At 33.9% G+C, this 19,987-nt stretch overlaps 2 protein-coding genes across 3 annotated transcripts; both read left to right on the plus strand.

Annotated features, from left to right (window-relative positions):
- Positions 1–330: 330 nt before the first annotated feature.
- Positions 331–3,183, plus strand: ARPC4 (binding protein). Its single transcript, XM_078313421.1, has 8 exons — positions 331–476; positions 782–847; positions 935–987; positions 1,349–1,376; positions 1,459–1,533; positions 1,748–1,852; positions 2,374–2,463; positions 2,851–3,183. Exons 1-8 carry the CDS (start codon positions 474–476, stop codon positions 2,938–2,940), a joined length of 510 nt encoding a protein of 169 aa, XP_078169547.1. The 5' UTR covers positions 331–473; the 3' UTR covers positions 2,941–3,183.
- A 4,148-nt stretch (positions 3,184–7,331) lies between these two features.
- On the plus strand, positions 7,332–15,200 carry LOC144563969 (Vacuolar sorting protein 39). Of its 2 annotated transcripts, XM_078313422.1 has the most exons (14): positions 7,332–8,503; positions 9,094–9,366; positions 9,440–9,636; positions 10,287–10,428; positions 10,772–11,026; positions 11,294–11,366; positions 11,579–11,627; positions 12,352–12,643; positions 13,119–13,174; positions 13,274–13,342; positions 13,680–13,791; positions 14,050–14,139; positions 14,422–14,592; positions 14,909–15,200. In XM_078313422.1, exons 1-14 carry the CDS (start codon positions 7,478–7,480, stop codon positions 14,999–15,001), a joined length of 2,898 nt encoding a protein of 965 aa, XP_078169548.1. In that variant the 5' UTR covers positions 7,332–7,477; the 3' UTR covers positions 15,002–15,200. The 2 variants fall into 2 exon arrangements, 1 of the variants encoding a protein (XP_078169548.1); XR_013514517.1 differs by lacking the exon at positions 13,119–13,174.
- Positions 15,201–19,987: the final 4,787 nt, after the last annotated feature.

Here is a 19,987-nt window from a genome sequence, read left to right on the forward strand (position 1 = left end):
TAAATCGTTCGATCTGCTTTAATATCCGTACAACACTAATATTAAAGAGTCTTTAAATTATAGGCTGTGGTCGGATGGGCTTCGTTTAAAATTAGACGGCCCAAATGTTCTTCTGAGTTAATACAGACGATGTGGACTCGGTTGCATGGGGCTTAATTTATATGGTTCATAGTACAATTTAATAATAATAATATACGGATCCAACGAATACTCGAAACATACAGCCCAGCCCAGCCCAAAATTAATTTTGCTTTAAGCAGCATAGCCCACACCCCTCCCACCCGCAACCATTTCCCTTTCTCATTTTGTAAACGTTATTACTCATGAAGCATACTCAACGCTTTCCCAAATCCCTTCCGATCATCAATCAATCACATACATCCACCTTCGCCATTGCCTTTGAAGGATCGGTTTAAAGTCGAATCTGAAGAACCAGACACTCGCAAACAAACTAGAAGCAAGAATCGCTCGAAATGGTATGGTAGAAGGTCTTAATTTTAATTTTAAGTCAGGTTTTTTCACAAGCAATAGGTGCTCGATCCGTCTCTTTCTACGGGGCGGTTGGGTTGTTGATTTGAGATGTATTTTGCTTCAGTTTAAACTCTTCGAGACATTTAGTTAAATTAAAACAATCTGATACTAATACTTTGAGCTGGTTTTCTCTGGACTTGCTCAAACTTTGTTATCTGTTCTCTCCTTTTGTTTAATTGTCTAAGCTGGTAGTTTAATTTTGCATTCTTAAAAGATAAACCATTACCAATTTATTTAATTTTGTTTGCAGGCCAATACTCTTCGGCTGTACCTCACTTGCATCCGAAACACCTTAGAGGCTGCAATGTGCTTACAGGTACCTTTCTCTTACTGGAAATTTTTATAATCATTCTTTTTCTGTAGATTGCATCACTGATTTTATCACATTATCCTTTTTGTCAAGAATTTCCCTTGTCAAGAGGTTGAACGGCACAACAAGCCTGAGGTTGAGCTGAAGTAAGTTCCTTTGATTTAGAATTTTCATGTTCTGCTGTTTCCTATACTACCATAAGGTGCTGTTTTTGCAATGTTTTTGAGGAATGATCATAAAATGTCACAGTAGAATGCTTGGTCCCTGTTGCCAAAGCAATATTGCATATATTATCAATAAAAGATGGTACAAGTACAATATTGTCATTACATATGCCTGGTCTTTTAGTTTACGCAATCTATGAATATCTATCTAATGTATGGGGGTTAAGCCATATGTGCATTGTTCTTTTGATTGTCATATTTGATAAGGTTGTGAAACAATATGCTTTTATGGAAACAATAAGATTTTGATTATTGTTCCTTGTAACTTTGTCTTCCATTGCAGAACAAGTCCAGAGCTGCTCTTGAACCCAGTAAGACTAATTGATCACTTCATGTAATATTAAAAATAGTTTGCTATGGATAAGTTATGTACCTCTTTTTTGCTATCTACAGGTTTTGATATGTCGTAATGAGGCAGAGAAGTGCTTGATAGAAACATCCATCAATTCTATACGTATAAGCATGAAGGTTGATAGTTCCCTACTTACCACATAACCCAGATGCTCCTCTTTTATTTTCCATAGATCTTTATATCTTGTTATAAGGACAAAGAAAGTCTTTTGTTTTGTTATGCACATCGAACCTCCTTGTTTTCATTATTGTTTACTTTTTCATTTTTATATTAATTTATTTGGTCATTTATCTTTTTTAATATAATTGGTTGATTTTTTTTGTGTTCAAGGTGAAGCAATCAGATGAACTGGAGAACATCCTTGCAAAAAAGTTTCTCAGATTTTTGTCTATGAGGGCTGAAGCATTTCAAGTACTTAGGAGAAAACCAGTTCAGGTTTGTTTGGAATTTGATTATGTTTATTTGTTTCTTTGCTTTAGACTTAGATTGGTAGTATACTTGATTGGCTATTGGTCTATCTTTATCGATATAATCTTCTTTCAACAATTTCACTAGCAGGCACTCACCACTTTGATTATGTTTATTTGTTTCTTTGCTTTAGACTTACATTGGTAGTATATTTGATTGGCTATTGGTCTATCTTTATCGATATAATCTTCTTTCAACAATTTCACTAGCAGGCACTCCCCACTTTGGTCATGACCAGTACAACATGTATCTTTTGTTATTTTCTGATGTTTTGTAATGTCTTTTATAAATTGTACCCTTTCAGTTTTTTGCAATTTTATTTTGAAAAATATGTAAATCGTACTTTCTTTTCTAGTGTAATACCAATGGGAATGAGGACAGTTCTCTATTTTTTTTGTCAGTGACTTTAATTGATTATTTCTTTTGGTTTGCTCAAATCAATTGTTTTTTGTTGTGTTTCTTATTTCTTGAATCTTTTCCTCTTTCAGGGGTATGACATAAGTTTCTTGATAACAAACTATCATTGTGAGGAGATGCATAAGCACAAGCTTATAGATTTTATCGTCCAGTTTATGGAGGTAACCTATGATGTTTTTCTTATCTGCTTACGTAATGATATTTAGAATTTGTTGTTAAAGATCATAAGTCGAACTTAGGTAGATCTTTGGATTTGAAGAAGACTGAGCTGAAAACAATATTGCAAAAAACATACTGGTCAAGTGCACACTAACAGTAGTAACTAGATGATACAGTATTTGTATGAATCTACAGTCTAGTTCCAGTATGATTTGGATTGATTTCTCACCCCATCCCCATCAGGAAAAAAAGAAAACCAATAAAAAAGCAATCTTTTCGTTTATTGACCCTTGCATTTATGGGGGAAAGATGGTACACTTGGTTCAGCACAACCTTTCAATTTTGATATGGTGTTTTGTTTTTGTTAAATATTCTATCCTATTGTATAGGATATTGACAAAGAAATCAGTGAGCTGAAGCTTTCAGTTAACACACGTGGCCGCCTTGTGGCAACAGAGTTCTTGAAGCAGTTTATTTGAACTGGCTATCTACTTTTTTACTAATTGGACATCAATATCTGTGCAATGGTGTAGGTAATTCGAGAAGCTTTAAACTATAAGGTTTCTTAGTTTTTCCTTATGGTTATAGGCATGTATTTAGTTGAAACTGCTTGATGTCAATTCTTTATATGGATTTCTGTACCATTCTTTTACTTTGCTATATATACGATTTGGTAAGTTGACATCACTACTATAGTTAAATTTTTGACCCTGAGCTTATTTGTGATCTTTTTTAAAATTTTGTTTAAGTTGCCATAATCAGATGGGATGAATTCCTTGAAGAATTGATTAAAGGGTGAGTGATTTGTTACTATTATTATAATAATAGTAGAAATATGAACAAGAAATTAATTGTACCATGATTTCGGGTAATGATTTCAACAGGGCGTTTTTGGCTTCATGCACTGCACATACTATAGAATAAAAAAAAAAACACATGGTTTGTGCGCTACATGAAGCCATAGCTGCTCTGTTAAAATCTTTACCCATGACTTCTTGATTAATGATTCATTCCCTACGTGGAAAGACTAGACTGAAAAGGTTGCAAGTTCAAATAAAAAAGTGCCGACGACACTTTAAACAAAATGCGGGAGCTGAAGATTTGGAATTTCATCCATTTTATGTTGCTGTAGGTAATGCTTCTTCAAATATTTGTAATAACTACAATCCATCGCCCCGAATTTTTCTGTAGCATTAAAAGAAAATTAAAGGAATTTCCATATTTACCAAAATAGTAGGGTCGCTGCTGCAGTGGCTCTGCTATTTTGATGAATATGAGAATCCCCATGTCATGGGTTTAATTTTGTTTTAATGTTACTGAAAAATAAAATCAGTCCATTTTAAATACATGATGTCTTATGTACCAGCAAGACCTTTTTTATATATCAGGAGTACGCAAAAATGTTTAAAAATAGACAATTTTTTTTAGATGATTAGATAACAACTCATATTCACATGACGTTCATATTGTTTTTTCAAATTTAAGAGTAGGCAACTGTCTACTTCTAATTGAAAGTGGTTCCATCTATGAGAAAAAAAAAAGACTTACATTATGAATTACGTGACAATAGTTTTTTGGGAGCACCTAGCTATCCCCTCTTAACAATCCCCCATTTCATCCCCTAGTTATTAACTACTTTAATAACTACTAACTACCTAGGGGGGCCACTTATTATTTGGGGACCACATAATATTTGAAAGATTTTACAACTGGCGCGCACAAGTATTTATCTATAATGCATCAAGTATTTATCTATAACACGTCAAGTATTCATACCTAATATATCAAGTATTTAAAAAAAAAAAACTGGACACGATTTTAGAGGTGAGATTTTTTTCTTCGTTCAATCTAATCAATATTTCTGAAGATTGGTTATGAATTTTGCAAATCTAAAACCACGAATGTTTTTGACATAATTTTATCTTTAAAATGAGATCCATGATGATATACTTTCGAGTTGTCCGTTGTACAAGTATTCGTTCTTATCGAGAAAGTATTCATCATCGTCGTGCAAGTGCAAATATAAAAACTGGACATATCACTCATCCATCTTTTACACGTTTTTAGAGGTGGTTTTTTTTCTCCGTTCAATCTAACCAATATTTCTGACGATCTATGAGGAATTTTGCAAATCTAAAACCACAAACGTTTTCTACATAATTTTATCTTTCAAATGAGATCCATGATGACATACTTTCGAGTTGTTCGTTGCACAAGTATTCATCTCTTATCGAGAAAGTATTAATCCTCGTCGTTTAAGTGCAAATATAAAAACTGGACACATCACTCACCCATCTTTTACACGTTTTTAAAGATGGTTTTTTTTTCTCCGTTCAATCTAACCAATATTTCTGACGATCTGTGAATAATTTTGCAAATTTAAAACCACGAACGTTTTCTATACAATTTTATCTTTCAAATGAGATCCATGATGACATACTTTTGAGTTGTCCGTTGCACAAGTATTAATATCTTGTCACGCAAGTATTCATACTTAAGATATTAAGTATTCATTTATACACATTGAAATATTCATATCTAAGACATCAAGTATTCATTCATATATCTCTATTTTAAAAAAAAATTATTTTTATGTCATTTATTTAATACGCAGTGGCCTAATTCATCATTAATAAAGTTTTGTTCTTTGCAAAACTCGCTACTTCATGAGGAAGGAGAACATAAACACGAAAGGGATTAATTGCATATACATATACAAAATTATTTTGGTAAGATCGACAGTGACGGATCTGGCCCGGTAGAGACGTGCTCTAGTATTCATTCATACACATTGAAGTATTCATTCACACACATTGAAGTATTCATTCATACACGTTGAAGTATTCATTCCTGGCAGAGGCGTGCTTGATTGGAATGGAGTGACGGATGATCTCCGACAGAACATTCACTAGAGCGGGAGCAGCAGGCATAGAAGGAAAAAACCGAGGCGAAAGTTTAAGAGGGAATGAGCTTATTGTATTTACCATTTCAAGGTGGGGAAGGGTGGGAGGTGAGAGAGGGAGGGGAGCTTATCGATGGAAAAACGGAGGCGGAGGAGGAGGTGGGATGCGGAGGTGGAAGAGGGAGGTAGAGGCGGAGGTGAGGTGAGATGTGGGAGGCGAAGGTGAGAGAGGGAGGTGGGAGAGGCAGAGGTGGGAGAGGGAGGCGGAGGTGGGGGAAGAAGGTGGGAGAAAGAGGTGAGAGAAGAAGATGGAGGTGAAAGAGAAAAATAGAGATGGAAGAGAAATGGAGAAAGAGGAAAGAAATAAAGGTTGTTAGAAATAGTAGTTATAGTTATAGTTAAAATAGAAAGTTAGTTGGGGAATGAAATGGGAGATGGATATGTGGGGGAAATTATAATTACCCTAGTTCTTTTGATAATTTAGACTATGAAATTTAAAAAATAAAAAATAAATAAATGTATAGGTATATTATTCGACATGTAAATAGTATAATAATCAAAATTTATGTAACTTAAGTAATGTTTGTTACTTCATCAGGAAACGTTAATTTCTATCCGTTGAAATTTTTATATCCTTGATTTATGGTTAAATTTACATCAAATCTCATCATAAACATAACATGTGATGATGTGATATATAGATCATGCATGAAATGATAGATTTCAATTTTAACCTTTATTTTCATGAAATCGAGAATTTGTCTTTGTCGAATTATATGGAAATTCATCGGAGAATATCCAAAAAAAATTGGACCATCTATTTTATATGCATGGGACAATTTAGATCAACTTTGATTGCATAATTATTTCTTAATTATTTGTGCGTTTTGACCGATTTTATTGACATAAAATTAATTTTTATACTTGTTAGATTTGAAATGAACGATTTGGATTTTGCATATAGTTTCTAACAAACACTAGAGAAATTTGAGACGAGCCGAACTGCCGAACCTGAGCAACAGAATCCAAATTAAATTAGATAGGCTTGACTCCGTAAAGATATTGATAGAACTATTTTGACTTCATTTAGCACATAATCAATGGTGATACTCTATAAAAAGACTTGCATAAAGAAAAAATTGCTGTGTCCATCTTTTTTCCGTTTGACCAGCACTTCATTTTCAGATCTATTAGCGCGCAGCATTTTTGCGATAGTGAGGCCATGTTACTTTGCAATTCATTATTGTGTGTATTAGATTTATATTTCTGTAAATAAAGTTTAAATAGTCGATTTGAACAGGTCAACATTATAAAAATATACTTGAAAACCAAAATTTATATTTCTTGAAACTTTTTTACTATCTTTTTAGTAGGTAGAAAATCACTACTTTTGGATGGTCCATAATTTTTAGATCAAATAATTTTCTATTTGTTTTAATAGTACAAAAAATTCAAAAAATATAAAATTTGGTCTCCAAATATATTTTCATATAATAATAATGTTAAGCAATTTAAATTGACTATTTAAATTTTGAAAATAAAAATATAAACTCAAAGTTCGGAACAATCCGCACATTGCAAACTACAGTAGCGGCATAGCCTCACAGGACGAACAATTGACCCAACTACGGTTTTGGTCGGATCCGTATCTTCCCAGGTACATGACTCGACACAATTTAAATAGACAGCTCAGATATACTCTAAGTGCCTATTCGGGGTAACGCAGGACCAGAATTATTTGTGCTTTGAGATGCGTGCCAAGATAAAAGACGGATCCTGAACCGTCTGTTTCAATTGTATTCAGTCAGATTCAGATAACCTGAGGGATGTGAATTCGTTTTGGTCTTTATAGTATCATCCTGTCGGACACGTAAACACAACAAATGCGTCTCTCTCCGCAATGCAATTTTCAAATTTATCGATGCCACTTTGACAAAACCAACACTCCGTCCAACCCAACGCCAACTCTGTTCTCTCTGACAGAGCTTACACTTTCCCAGTTGAACATTCGGAATTCGTGAATTTAAGCTGCCTATTTCGAGAAACCTCACCTCAGCTATCTCCGATGGTTTCTCTTCTAAACGATCGCCAATCCTAAACCTCTTTTCTTCTAAATGGATTCCTCCTTCACTGTACTGGAGCAACTCACCGAGCTTGACCCGGCTCGTGTCGCTAACCTCCCGCAATCCACACCAATTACCATCAGATCTGTTGCAATCTCTTTCAGGTCCGACTCCGAAACCCTTATTTATGTCGGTACAGGCGGAGGAAAGTTAATCCTTTTCTCAATTAACCCCTCTATATCAGATTCGGTGCAGTTTGTACAACTAATTTCAATCGCTTCTCGTCTGATCCAAACAATTTTGATTCTTGCTGAGATTGAGAGGGTTTTAGTTTTGTCAGACGGGAATTTGTACTTGACTGATACGCTTTTGTCGCAACCGGTGAAGAAATTAGGGTTTCTCAAGGAAGTGACGGCTGTTGCTAGAAGATTTCGTACAGGGAGTTCTAATTTTATCTCAGAAACTACAGAAAATGGGGATTCGAGCTCTGAAATTACAGAAGACAGTGCAGGGCTCTCTTTGTCAGACACTCATTGTGTCAGTAGTTCCTCTGCTGTTGCAGCTATGGGAAAGAAGTTGGTTTTGATAGAGATGATATTGTCCGATAACGATGTAAAGGTACATTTGAAAGAGTTGCTTGGATTTGATGGAATAAAGGCAATGGCATGGGTTAATGAGTCGATACTTGTCGGTAATTTAAATGGTTATTTCTTAGTTTCCAGTGAAACCGGAAAAAACAATGATATTTTCACTCTTCCAGAATTTTCCAGAAATCCCAAATTGAAGCCCTTGTTGCAAGGTGAAGAGGTGCTTCTTTTGGTGGACAACCTGGGGGTGGTCATTGATACACTTGGGCAACCAAAAGGTGGGAGTTTGGTTTTCAAGTGCATGCCTGATGGTGTTTGCCAGTTGGGCTCGTACTTGGTTGTTTCTGGGGATGCAAAGCTGGAGATGTATAGGAGAAATGGTGAGTGCATTCAAGTGGTTGATGTGGGCAAGTTTGGTACAGGTGGTTTGATTCTGGGTGGAGATGATATGGCTAAAGGGGAAATGGTGGCAGTGGCAACTACCAGTAAGGTAGGTAAGTAATATAAATTTAAGAAAAGTACGATTTTTGTTGTAATTTGTTTCCTTTTCAGTTATTTTGCAACTTGGTGGCAGCGACAATATAGTAATAAAATATTGGTACTTACAAATATCCATTTCCAGTGGAACTTTTCATCTGATTTTCAGTGGGTTGATTTCCATTCCTTTACTCTGTACATAGGAGAAGAATTAAGAAGAAAAGAAATCAGAAAGTAGTTTTCGTAAATATAGGGTTAAATGGTGGTTACAAGTTATATTGCTTTGCTTTTATGGTTGAAACAAATTATAGTTATGTTATGTATTTTAGAATTAAGGGCAGTTGCAAATCTTAGTACCTCAAATATATTTATATATGTTCAAGATAGTTTTGAGATGTCTTTTTGTTGTTACGAGAAATTATGGTATTGTCTTAAATTAGGGATAAAATGTGATCAGTTTTGTGCAAACAGCTGTTTTGAGACTATACAAAAGTTTGAAATAAATTTTATTCCGTAAAAATATCAGGCAGTTATTCCTGTGCGCATTATTAATGTAAACAGAAAGAATAAATAAAAGGTATATAACAAGCTTCTGTTCATCAGGTTATATGCTATAGAAAAGCATCAATGGAGGAGCAGATCAAAGCTCTGCTGAAGAAGAAGAAATACAGAGAAGCCATCTCCTTGTCGGAAGGTCTCAAGTCAGATGGTGAAATCACAAAAAAAACCCTCTCTTTTGTGCATGCCCAAGTGGGATTCCTTTTGTTCTTTGACTTGCGGTTCGAGGAGGCTGTGGATCATTTTTTGTTATCAGAAGAGATGGATCCATCAGAAATTTTCCCCTTTATCACGCAGGAAAACCGCTGGTCAAAATTGGTATTGTAACTTCTCTTCTTCTTGTTAATATAAACATTTGCTCCTCTTCTTTACTAGTAATTAATGTCTCTAGGTACCCCGAAACCGGTACTGGGCCTTGCACCCTCCACCAGCACCACTTGAAGAAGTGATTGATGCAACACTGGCAAGAATCCAAAACATGATTTTCCTCAAAAGAGCGGGGCTCGATGCAAATTTGGATGAGAGGTTCCTCTTTAACCTTCCAAGTCGAGCGGATTTGTTGGAACTGGCTATAAGAAATATTATCAGGTTCTTGTCATATGAGCCCCTTTTATTGTTTTTCTTCTGCAATTAACCTGAGAGAATTAGCCTAATTTGTGTCAGTTTACCAACCTACCAATGTCTTGGGGAATTAAACCTCAATTTACCCTCATAATGTTTGACTTAATCAGCATTGTGCTAATATGCCACAAGATATCCTAATTTAAGACTTGAATTACGTCTTAAATCCACCAAATAACGGTTGCTTTTTTAAGTCGGATATCAGAAATATCTCCAGTATTCTATTGCTCGAGGTATATAATCTGTTTCTATTGTAACTGGTTACATCCAATGCAACTTCTAGTTAATCCTTCTTTTGTGCAACATACCCTCCACATTTTAGTCTGATTAACCTTCTTTTTTCTGTTAAACGTGTATTAAGCCTTGGGTTACCCAATTTTAGGGTAAATATTGTAAAAACAGTAAATAGAAAAGCAAAGAAACGATCCATCATCCGTTGCTTGCATATGCTTGGTTGTTTATTTCAGTTTCAAATATTTTCAAGTATGCATTAGATTTTTTTTTTTAAATTGTAAACTTGGCAATGCATGATTTAACTTTTATCGTGAAGGAAGTGATTTCAAGTACGCATTAAATTTTCAAATATGCAATAAATTTTGTTCGACTTCTCTGTGTAGGTACCTAGTTGCCTCGAGAAACAAGGAGTTCTCTCCTGAAGTGAAGGATGGAGTTGATACTCTTCTCATGTACCTTTATCGTGCACTTGATCTTGTACCTGAAATGGAAAACCTTGCCTCATCAGATAACAGTTGTGTTGTGGTATGTCTTTCTAATATATAATTACATCCTCTTGAACCATGGCATGTGAAATTTGACCTGACCTGAGAAAAGTGAAAAATAAATATGTAGCATATTTTTCTAGATCCAGACCCAAGAGCCTTGTAAACCAAAGCTGAAGTCCTTGTGTCACAGAAAATATCTATTTTTAATAAATTCCTGTTTTGTGTATGCAATGCCCAACTTTGTTGTATCCCAACTCCCAACGTTACTTAGGTTAGTTAATATTAGTGACATTTAGAGCCTACATTGTTACCTTACAGAAGTATTTTTGTAGCATAGTCCAAATCTGGAAAAAAAATTCTTTATTTCACTTAAACTACAGGAGGAATTGGAGGTGCTTTTAAACAGCTCTGGGCACTTAAGGACGCTTGCGTTTTTATACGGAAGCAAAGGGATGGACTCTAAATCTGTTGCCATCTGGCGTCACTTGGCTAGAAATTATGCAGCCAGTCTACGGAGAGAAACTGGTGATACATTAGAACGTGGCACTTCTAGTGAGAGAAAAGCGGCTGAAGAAGCTTCAAAGATACTTCAGCTGACATCAGATCAAGACCTTGTTCTAGAGCACCTTAGTTGGGTTTGTTTCTTAGCATTGTTTAAAATGTCCATGTTTAAACTGGGTCTCAGATTAACTGTCCATACCCAAAGGCCTGTTTTGGTGCTGGTCAAGCCTACCAGAACTTAAGACCCAATTGACATTGAACGATGAAATTAAACAAACACTGCAAACTTAGAAGGACATAAAAGGGCTAAATGTGGCCTTACCTTCACCAAAATGTGTTCTAATATTCTTATTTTACTGCAAGGCTCTTTGCTGAAGACTGTTTGTCCTTTTCCTTTGTAGATTTCGGATATCAATGAAAATCTTGCTGTAACAATTCTAATATCTGAGACGAGAACTGATCAGCTTTCGCCAGGTAAACTGTTTTGCCAAAGTAATAACTCTTGGTTCAAAGTAGCAAATACAGATATGTAAAGGAAGAGTCCTTATGGTGACAAATATATATAAGCCCTACTTCAGTGATAGAAATCAAAAGCGAAAACTAACTGAAATAATTGGTAGAGCTGATTGCAACGGTATTAAATCTAAGACAGTTAACCTTGTTGCTAACTAGTATTCCTTGCTCAGAGAGTGTACTGGCAGCGATTGACGTGAGGAAGGTTGCAATTCGCCAAAGGTATTGTCCTTTACTTCTATCAATTAATTGTTCAAAAAATTCCATTGAACTTTATTCCGATTCCAAATATTTTTTCACATAATGTTCCTAATTTTTTATTTTTTTTAATTGGAGTGGTAGGAACAGACATCAACTCAATGAACACAAAGTCACAAACTTAATCAGAAAGAAGTCAGGCCAAAGAACCTGTTTCTACCCAAAAGTATTACTCTAAAGACAATACCAAATTTTTTGTACCCTAGATGCTTGGATGTTTGTTGGAACAAGTACTTGATCTGTAATTAGCTTAAAAAAGTTGAATAGAGCTGCAATTTAACGAGCTTTGGTTTGATCAACCCATTTTTCTGCAAGGAAACCTCAGTGTAATCAAATATGTTTTATAATTATTCTGAAGTGCGTAACTAATTGCTGGACAAGCCTAGTCAATGCAAACAGAGCGCAAAAGATGGAAAAGAGATTCTTTTTTCTATTTTTGGTACTAAACCTGAGTTCCAAGGCAACATCATTAAGCTAATAAGCTTTATAATAGGTTTAAAAGTTAATAACTAAAGGAGGTATTTATTCAACAATTTGTTGTAAAAACTAAGGATATTTTATTTCATTATCAGGTGTATTTAGTCATTTTTTGTCAGATGATATGGTTAATTAGTGGATATATTGACAGTTCATTGTAAAAAGAACGTTTGGTTTAGCCCTGAACTAAAATTGGAACCTCTCATGACAGGTACTTGCAATGGTTGATCGAGGATCAAGAGTGTGATGACCCACGATACCATACTCTCTATGCCCTCTCTCTTGCCAAGTCAGCACTAGAACAAGTTGCGACAGGCTCTGACAGCACAGACAGGGCTGAGAGAAGCAATGGAAGCATGTCAGAGGATTGTAATGATGAGGTTGGAAATGGGTACAGGCTTTCAGTACGAGAGAGGCTTCAATTATTTTTACAGGCTTCTGACTTGTATGATCCTGAGGAGCTGCTTGATGTAGTAAATGATTCCAAGTTATGGCTTGAAAAGGTTCATATTAACTTATTCTGAATACATGCTACTTTTTCTGTCTCAATTGCAATAAGTTATGTAGTTAGGTGGAAGTTAGCCTAATCGTACCTCAATTATTTCAATATTAATACTTGTTAATCTGTTGGCTGGTGTATGGAGTAACTTATATTTTGGATTTTTTTTGTAGAGTTTTGTTATTATTAAAGTTTGTGGTTCAGTATGTCTAGTTGTATTTCTTTATTATGTTAGTATAAAAACTCTTAAATAAAAATATGTAACATCTTTATTGCATGTAGAAATATCTAGTCAGCTCAATATCTAATGCGAAAAAGGAAAGTTTGTAATCTTAATAAGTTCCCATATATACAAATTTAGGGTGGATGCTTGGTATTAAACTATTTTTTTTATCATTTTGACATGAAACTGATGTGTCAGGTAATATTTTGGTTTCAGTCCCTGATCCGTAGTTCCAAAATCATTTTTTCTTGCTCAGGCAATATTGTACAGAAAGATGGGACAAGAGAACATTGTTCTTCAGATTCTGGCATTGTAAGAGTAGTAAAGCTTTCTCTTTCTCCCAAACCTGTTTCCTTCTTAGTTCAACATTTCTCACTCTTTTTTTTTTCTTTTTCTTTTTTCATTTGGAAGAAAACTGGAAGACAGTGAAGCAGCTGAACAATACTGTGCTGAAATTGGACGAAATGATGCCTATATTCAGTAAGTCTTTGTTTTGAATCCGTTTCTTATCACCTGTTTTGGATTTAATAGCATCTAAAAAATGGAACGGAAGTTCCCATAATTTTTTTGGCAAACCTTCCCTTCAGTCAGTCACAACTAACCCCTAAGGTAATTTATAAAGATTAGATATTTTAATCAGTATCTGATTTAATACTGGTAACACCTAATTATTATTGTATTGGCAGAAACTCAACCAAGACTTGTTTGGTGGTTATAATTACCTCTAACCGTGTCTCCTTAGTTTATAGTGCACTCAAATTTATCTTTTCTGAAAAGTAGTTCTTTTCCTCTACATTTTCTTCTTTCTGTTTGTTAGGTTATTAGATTTGTATTTGGACCCTCAAAATGGAAAAGAACCAATGTTCTCAGCTGCCGTGCGTCTTTTACATAATCATGGCGAGTCTCTAGATCCATTGCAAGTTTTAGAGGTATCTTTCTTTTCATTTTGTTTTATTGTATTGTATTATTTTGTATTACCCAAATGCATAGATGTGTAACAAACTGGTCAAGACTATTACTGGCAAGAATGACCTAGCAAAGAAAAAAAGGGTCATAGCTGGTAAAGAACAATGTCATCAAGGCATTCAATTTCATATGTTTTCAACCCACCTTATCATTAAGATTCTTTTTCTCATCTTCTCATTTTTTTATTAGTTCTATCGGTCTTTTCCTTTCTTCTATTGTAGAGACTGTCACCAGAGATGCCACTTCAGCTTGCCACAGATACAATTTTGAGAATGCTGAGAGCTAGGGTGCATCACCATCGCCAAGGCCAGGTAAGAATCCTATTTATTGCTCCTCTTATTTCTTGCAAGAGAGGCTGGCATGGAGAAGTTCTTCACTGTAAATGAAGAGGTAGATGTAGTTAGCATTTGGCATAACAACATGGGACTATCATATACAGCGGTGACCTTAGCACTTCTCTTTGGGCTTACAATATTTATTGCAGGATTTTGGTTAAATTGAAGTCTAGTAAGGTTATGTTGAGAACAACCCAAATTTTGTGTCACTGAATGTTAAAATAAGTTCGATTTTTTACTTTTTGTGTATATGGTTAGATTGTCCATAGCATGTCAAGGGCGATAAACCTGGATGCCAAGCTGACAAGAATGGAGGAGAGGTCTCGGCATGTGCAATTAAATGATGAGAGTATGTGCAGTTCATGTTATGCCCGACTTGGCACCAAGCTGTTTGTGATGTATCCTGACAATTCAGTTGTCTGTTACAGGGTAATATGCTAAATCAACTGAATAGTTTATCCAAGTACTATTTTGAGCCTTCAAATTGACTTGGATGATCAGATAGAATGGAAAAGATGAAATTCTAGGGAAAAAAATTCTGGGACAAATGTGTTGTGGGGCCATTACGGTGGAGATGCTCCATCCTCCCCAATCCAACCAGGAAAAAAAGAAAGAAAGAATAAATAATAAAACAATAAAAACTGAGTTAATAATAGGACAATGTGATTACTGGTATCCCTTGCTTCTCTATTTTCTATATTAATCATGTATGCTAATTTTCTTGTTATTTACTCCTTTGGAGCAGTGTTACAGGAACCAAGGTGAATCAACATCCACAAAAGGCCGCAATTTCAAAAAAGACATCAGTTTCAGACCAGGCTGGCTTGTAACAAGATAGAACTTAATTTTTCAGGTGCTTAATATACAATTTTGGATTTTTTCAAGGCCAATGGCGGGTGTCCTTTGAGCCCATCCTTAGACATCTTTTAGCTCCTTTTCATGGTAGGAAATTTTGTCGGTAGTTGTGCATTCTCAGAAAATTTCTTGTATACTTAACAATATTTATAGGTGTTTATAAGATTGGTTTTTGTCCTGTTTATACCATATTTTTTCTCGAAACCATTGAACATCCAGAAATATTAGAATGGAAAGAACTGTTAGATTTGTGGGTAGAGAATTGAGATCTTTGTACACAATTGAAATTATAATTCCAGCCAAGCGATTTTAATTTGGACCTGCCTTAGATGCACCGAGGGGTCTTTGAGATTCGTGCTATATTAAATAAACGATCGGGTCTTATTCTAGCAGGTCAGGTTCATTGAAACTGTCCATAAGATAAAAAGTTCTTTCTTCGATTGGGGAAAAAAATATTGCTTATTTATTATTTTTTTTATGAGTTGGTATTGCCCTTTGGAATTAGCCGTTGTTCCAAAGTTCACTACTTGAGTATAGGGGTGTTCAACTAGTCGGTTCGGTTCAAACTATTCTAAAATGATCAAATCAATTTTTTTTTCGGTTTTTAAAATTTGAACCGAACTGAACCGTTAAACCTATCAACCGATTAAAATTCGAACCGAACAAATCAAAGTAAATTTATTGGTACCATTATTAACAAAAAAAAAATACATTGTCATACAAAACAATTGAAGTTCGGTTTGGTTTAATAAAATCATCATAACACTAGTAAAATTAGAGTTGAACCAATATAAACCGGTCAGTTTGGTTTAGTCGGTTTTGAGAAATTTAAATCGAACCGATCTATTTAAACCAAAATTATTCTAAATTTTAACCGAACCGATCCATTTAAACCGAAATTTTTCGATTTGATTAAAAGCCAAACAAACCGAACCGTTTGAACACCCCTACTTGAGCACGTATGAAGTCTGAGCATGGCCTGGTCTCAGGGATTCCTAAATTGCTAGCATACGACTACGTCTAAATTTTTTTCCCCCAAACTTATACCAAATTTCAATCACATACTTCTTTAATCAAGTTATAAAAATAAAAAAAAAAGTATATGATTCCACGTGACATTCAGTGTACAGTGGTGAAATGAACCTCATCTGAATTAAAATTGCACTACTGTTTTTTTTACATTGTTCCGAAATAAAAGTTATTTATTACAGAGTGAATTAAAATATTAAATTGAGATAAATACTGTCAAGTAAAATACAATGTCAACAATCTTGTATAATTTTTAATAGATGAACACTAATTAAAATAACTTTAACTCACATGTTATGAACATTTATTTATAAAAAGTAAAATAATTTTCAGCCATATGTTCAAATTTAAAAATAATTAATAATTGCTCCAATGATTGAAAGGATAAAACACGAATTGTGTACGGGGACACTGTCCTTAAGCGTATTATGTCTCATCGTGTAAGATGAAGCCGCAAACAAGATAATCCAAGTTGTTGCTCCTTAGGCACTATGGAAACAACTGACGATAACTCCTCAATATCCAGCATAGTCAGAATTTGATAATTGAGATAAATAAAAAATATTATGTGGGAGAGTAAAAGAAAATTTATATTTTCCTTTTTCTTTCCTCGGATACAAACAGAGAGAAATGGAGAGTAATATTTATCAGTTTTGTTTCTGCTGATATAACTGAGAAAGGGAATATTTATCATGAGAGACATTGTGTAATCATAATTGAAATTAGGAAAGAAACGTCTCCAAAAAAATACCATAATTGAAAGGTCATTAAAATGATATTAATGAATAATTAAAATATTAAACGGTGCCTTTGGCTGATTAATTATTTTTTAAATTAAATCTTAATAGATAACTGACCTGTAAAGTAACGGAATTCAATAATTAACAAATTGATTTTTTTTCAATATAACCCTCGAGTTTACAGATATTACAAATGATGATTAAATTATGAGGTTTCTAAACATAGGTTTCAACATTTTTTGTTGGCTTGGGTGTTGATTTTAACAAGAATTATTTCAAAATGAGGAGAGTTCAAATGTTTTCAATTTTTTGTGTCTCCATTATACTATTATTTTTTAAATATTGATTACTTCAAATTTATAACTCAAATGTCAAAATAACACTGTTAGATTTGATCTATATAATTTTCTCTATACACATATAAAGGTTATGCCATTTATAACTAAAATGTCAAAATAACACTGTTAGATTTGATCTATATAATTTTCTCTAATACACATATAAAGGTTATGCCATTTTGACATTGTTTATCAGTGTGAAGAGCTTGCAAAATACATTTATCAGGACTTCAGGACTACTATAATAGCATGCATATTTTTTTTGGGACCCAACCCTCTATCTGTCCAGAGAAGATCTGAGCCGTTCATTCTATGAATCTCAGCCACTCATCAAAACTGATCTCAATCTCAGCCTTTAATAAATGAGTTTGATTTTATACATTTGTTTCATGTAGTCAAGTGTGTAGAAATCTAAATTTAATTAAAGATGTATCCATCACATGAAAAACCGCATAGTAATTCAATAAAGTGTCCACGCGTTTTTCCGTCTTTCCACGCACTCCACGCGTTTTCCTTCTTTGCACGAATTCGTATCCTTTGAATACGCTCGAATAGGCACCGGATACGCTCCACATGAATAGGCACCGGATACGCTCCACGCGTTTTCCCAACTGTTTAAATACGTTCCACACGAATCTCAAAACACACATAATACTGATCCCCTGCAGCACCCCGAATAGGCACCGGACACGTGTCACGCAAAAGTTGGGATATCTCACAGGATACGCAAAAGTTGGGATATCTCAGAGGATACATTCCTGGATCTTCCGTGGCCCTGTTTGATGTGGTTGTTTGTGTTTCCATCTATTAACACCTCGATTGAATTCATTGATTTTTGTTTCTCTCATTATTGATTAATACATTATGACAAAATCAAATAAATATTAATCACATCTGAAAAAAGTAATCAAAATAATATTTCAATCCCGTTGCAACGCACGACCACTTAACTAGTATAGATAAACTTTGGATGTTGAATTTTCAACTTATTAATTCAAGTTAGAATATAGTCAAGACAATATCACTAATGACAATTTTTATTTTTTATTTTTTTAACATTTTTTTCAAATATTCAGTTTATTTCTTATTGTACTTCTGTACTTGTTTTTAATGATCAAACCAATTTTCAATATTTATCTTTTATATTTTCTCTTTAAATGTTGTAGTCAGCATGGAAGTTCCACTTCCAATTTACTTCTCTAACAAGGTTACTCATGTACCACCACAATTAAAACTGATTACAGTTGATTTTTGGATGATATGGTTTTGAATACCAATGACTCCTAAATTAAATTTATTTCTGCATTTAGAATTTATCGGATTTGTGAACATTTTTGGTAGCATTTCTGTAAAAGAATTTTATGTTGCTATGCAAATTTCTAAATTTTAGAATGAGTACTCTGTAGGTTCAAAATATACATCATATATCACATAAGAAAGCCTAATCAAAATTAGAATTGTTCTCACCTTACAAACTTTTATTGTATGTTTTGGGTCACAGTAGCGCATTCTATACAAGTTGCGATTGATTATGGATCGGCAAGTAATGCCATGCATAGGGCATTTCTTTTTTTTTTTTACTGAAGTATTGTATCTAGAGTTTTGAATTTTTTTTCTTGGTTGATAGAATATTTAAGTTGATTCGCGGTCTAGTTTTCTTCAAACAAAAATATAATATGCGTTCACTAATTATAATTCTTAATTTAATAATTCAATTTCCTTATCTCCATATATATATTATATGAGGAGGGTTCAGATGCCTCCATTTTTTGTCTCCACCATATTTTTATTTTTTTAAAACTTTAATAACTCAAAATTTAAAACTTAAAAGTCAAAATAAAACCGTTAGATATGATCTATGTTATTTTCTCTATATGCTCATAAAAAATATCACATTTCAATTTTGTTTTTATGTAAATCAATAAGTTCAAAAATCAACGTCTAAAAACCATCCACATTAATGTGTTTTTTACAAGGTCTTGATGACAATCAAAATAAAATTGAAATGTCATAATTTTTACACGTGCATAAATAAAATGACGTAGATCACATCCAACGGTTTTATTTTGACTTTTAAGTTTTAAATTTTGAATTATTAAAGTTTTTAACAATGGAGGCATAGTGGAGGCACAAAAATTGGAGGCATTTGAACCCTCCTCTATATATATAGAGTAGAACTAGAGTGTTCTTAAGTTCACCAAGGAACAGAACTAGAGTGTTCTTAAGTTCATCAAGTTCCTTGGTGAACTTAAGTCTAAAACCCATCAAATCGGCTTCAAATGACAAATCTGAACCGTTGAGATCCGCCTTCCTTACGAGTGATGCGTCTACATATGAAAATTTTAAACATTTGAATTAATTTATTATAAAGTCAAGCGGTCAAAAACGTTCAAAAAATGAATGCATCAAAATTAATTTATTAAGCTTCTAACTTTGACCGCTTGACTTTATACTAAATTAATTCGAATGTTTAAAATTTTCATATGTAGACGCATCACTCGTAAGGCAGGCGGATCTCAACGGTTTAGATTTATCATTTGAAGCCGATTTGATGGGTTTTAGACTTAAGTTTACCAAGAAACTTGATGAACTTAAGAACACTCTAGTTCTACTCATATATACGTGTGCGTGCGTGCGCGTGTCTTTATTTTCATGACAAACTTAAGAACACTCCAATTATTCTTGAAATTTAAAAATAACGAAATTGAAATTTAAAAATAAATAGATAAATTTACGAATATGTTCAAGAAAACAAAAACATTGCTCCAATTAGTAATTAATATACCATAACACTCAAATGAATTAAAATAACACCAACATAAAAACACTAATAAACTTACTATTCCAACACCATCTCATCAC

Source organism: Carex rostrata, chromosome 13, assembly GCF_964058835.1.
Source record: "Carex rostrata chromosome 13, lpCarRost1.2, whole genome shotgun sequence".
Classification (NCBI taxonomy): Eukaryota; Viridiplantae; Streptophyta; class Magnoliopsida; order Poales; family Cyperaceae; genus Carex; species Carex rostrata.

Excerpts from the sequence above, each read along its gene's own strand:
- LOC144563969 (XM_078313422.1), top strand. The coding sequence starts at position 7,478 with ATGGATTCCTCCTTCACTGTACTGGAGCAACTCACCGAGCTTGACCCG. Across the intron at positions 9,637-10,286 it reads GCTATAAGAAATATTATCAG|GTACCTAGTTGCCTCGAGAA; the intron begins GTTCTTGTCATA and ends TTCTCTGTGTAG. Across the intron at positions 13,792-14,049 it reads ATCCATTGCAAGTTTTAGAG|AGACTGTCACCAGAGATGCC; the intron begins GTATCTTTCTTT and ends CTTCTATTGTAG.
- ARPC4 (XM_078313421.1), top strand. Across the intron at positions 1,377-1,458 it reads CAGAGCTGCTCTTGAACCCA|GTTTTGATATGTCGTAATGA; the intron begins GTAAGACTAATT and ends TGCTATCTACAG. Across the intron at positions 1,853-2,373 it reads TTAGGAGAAAACCAGTTCAG|GGGTATGACATAAGTTTCTT; the intron begins GTTTGTTTGGAA and ends TTCCTCTTTCAG.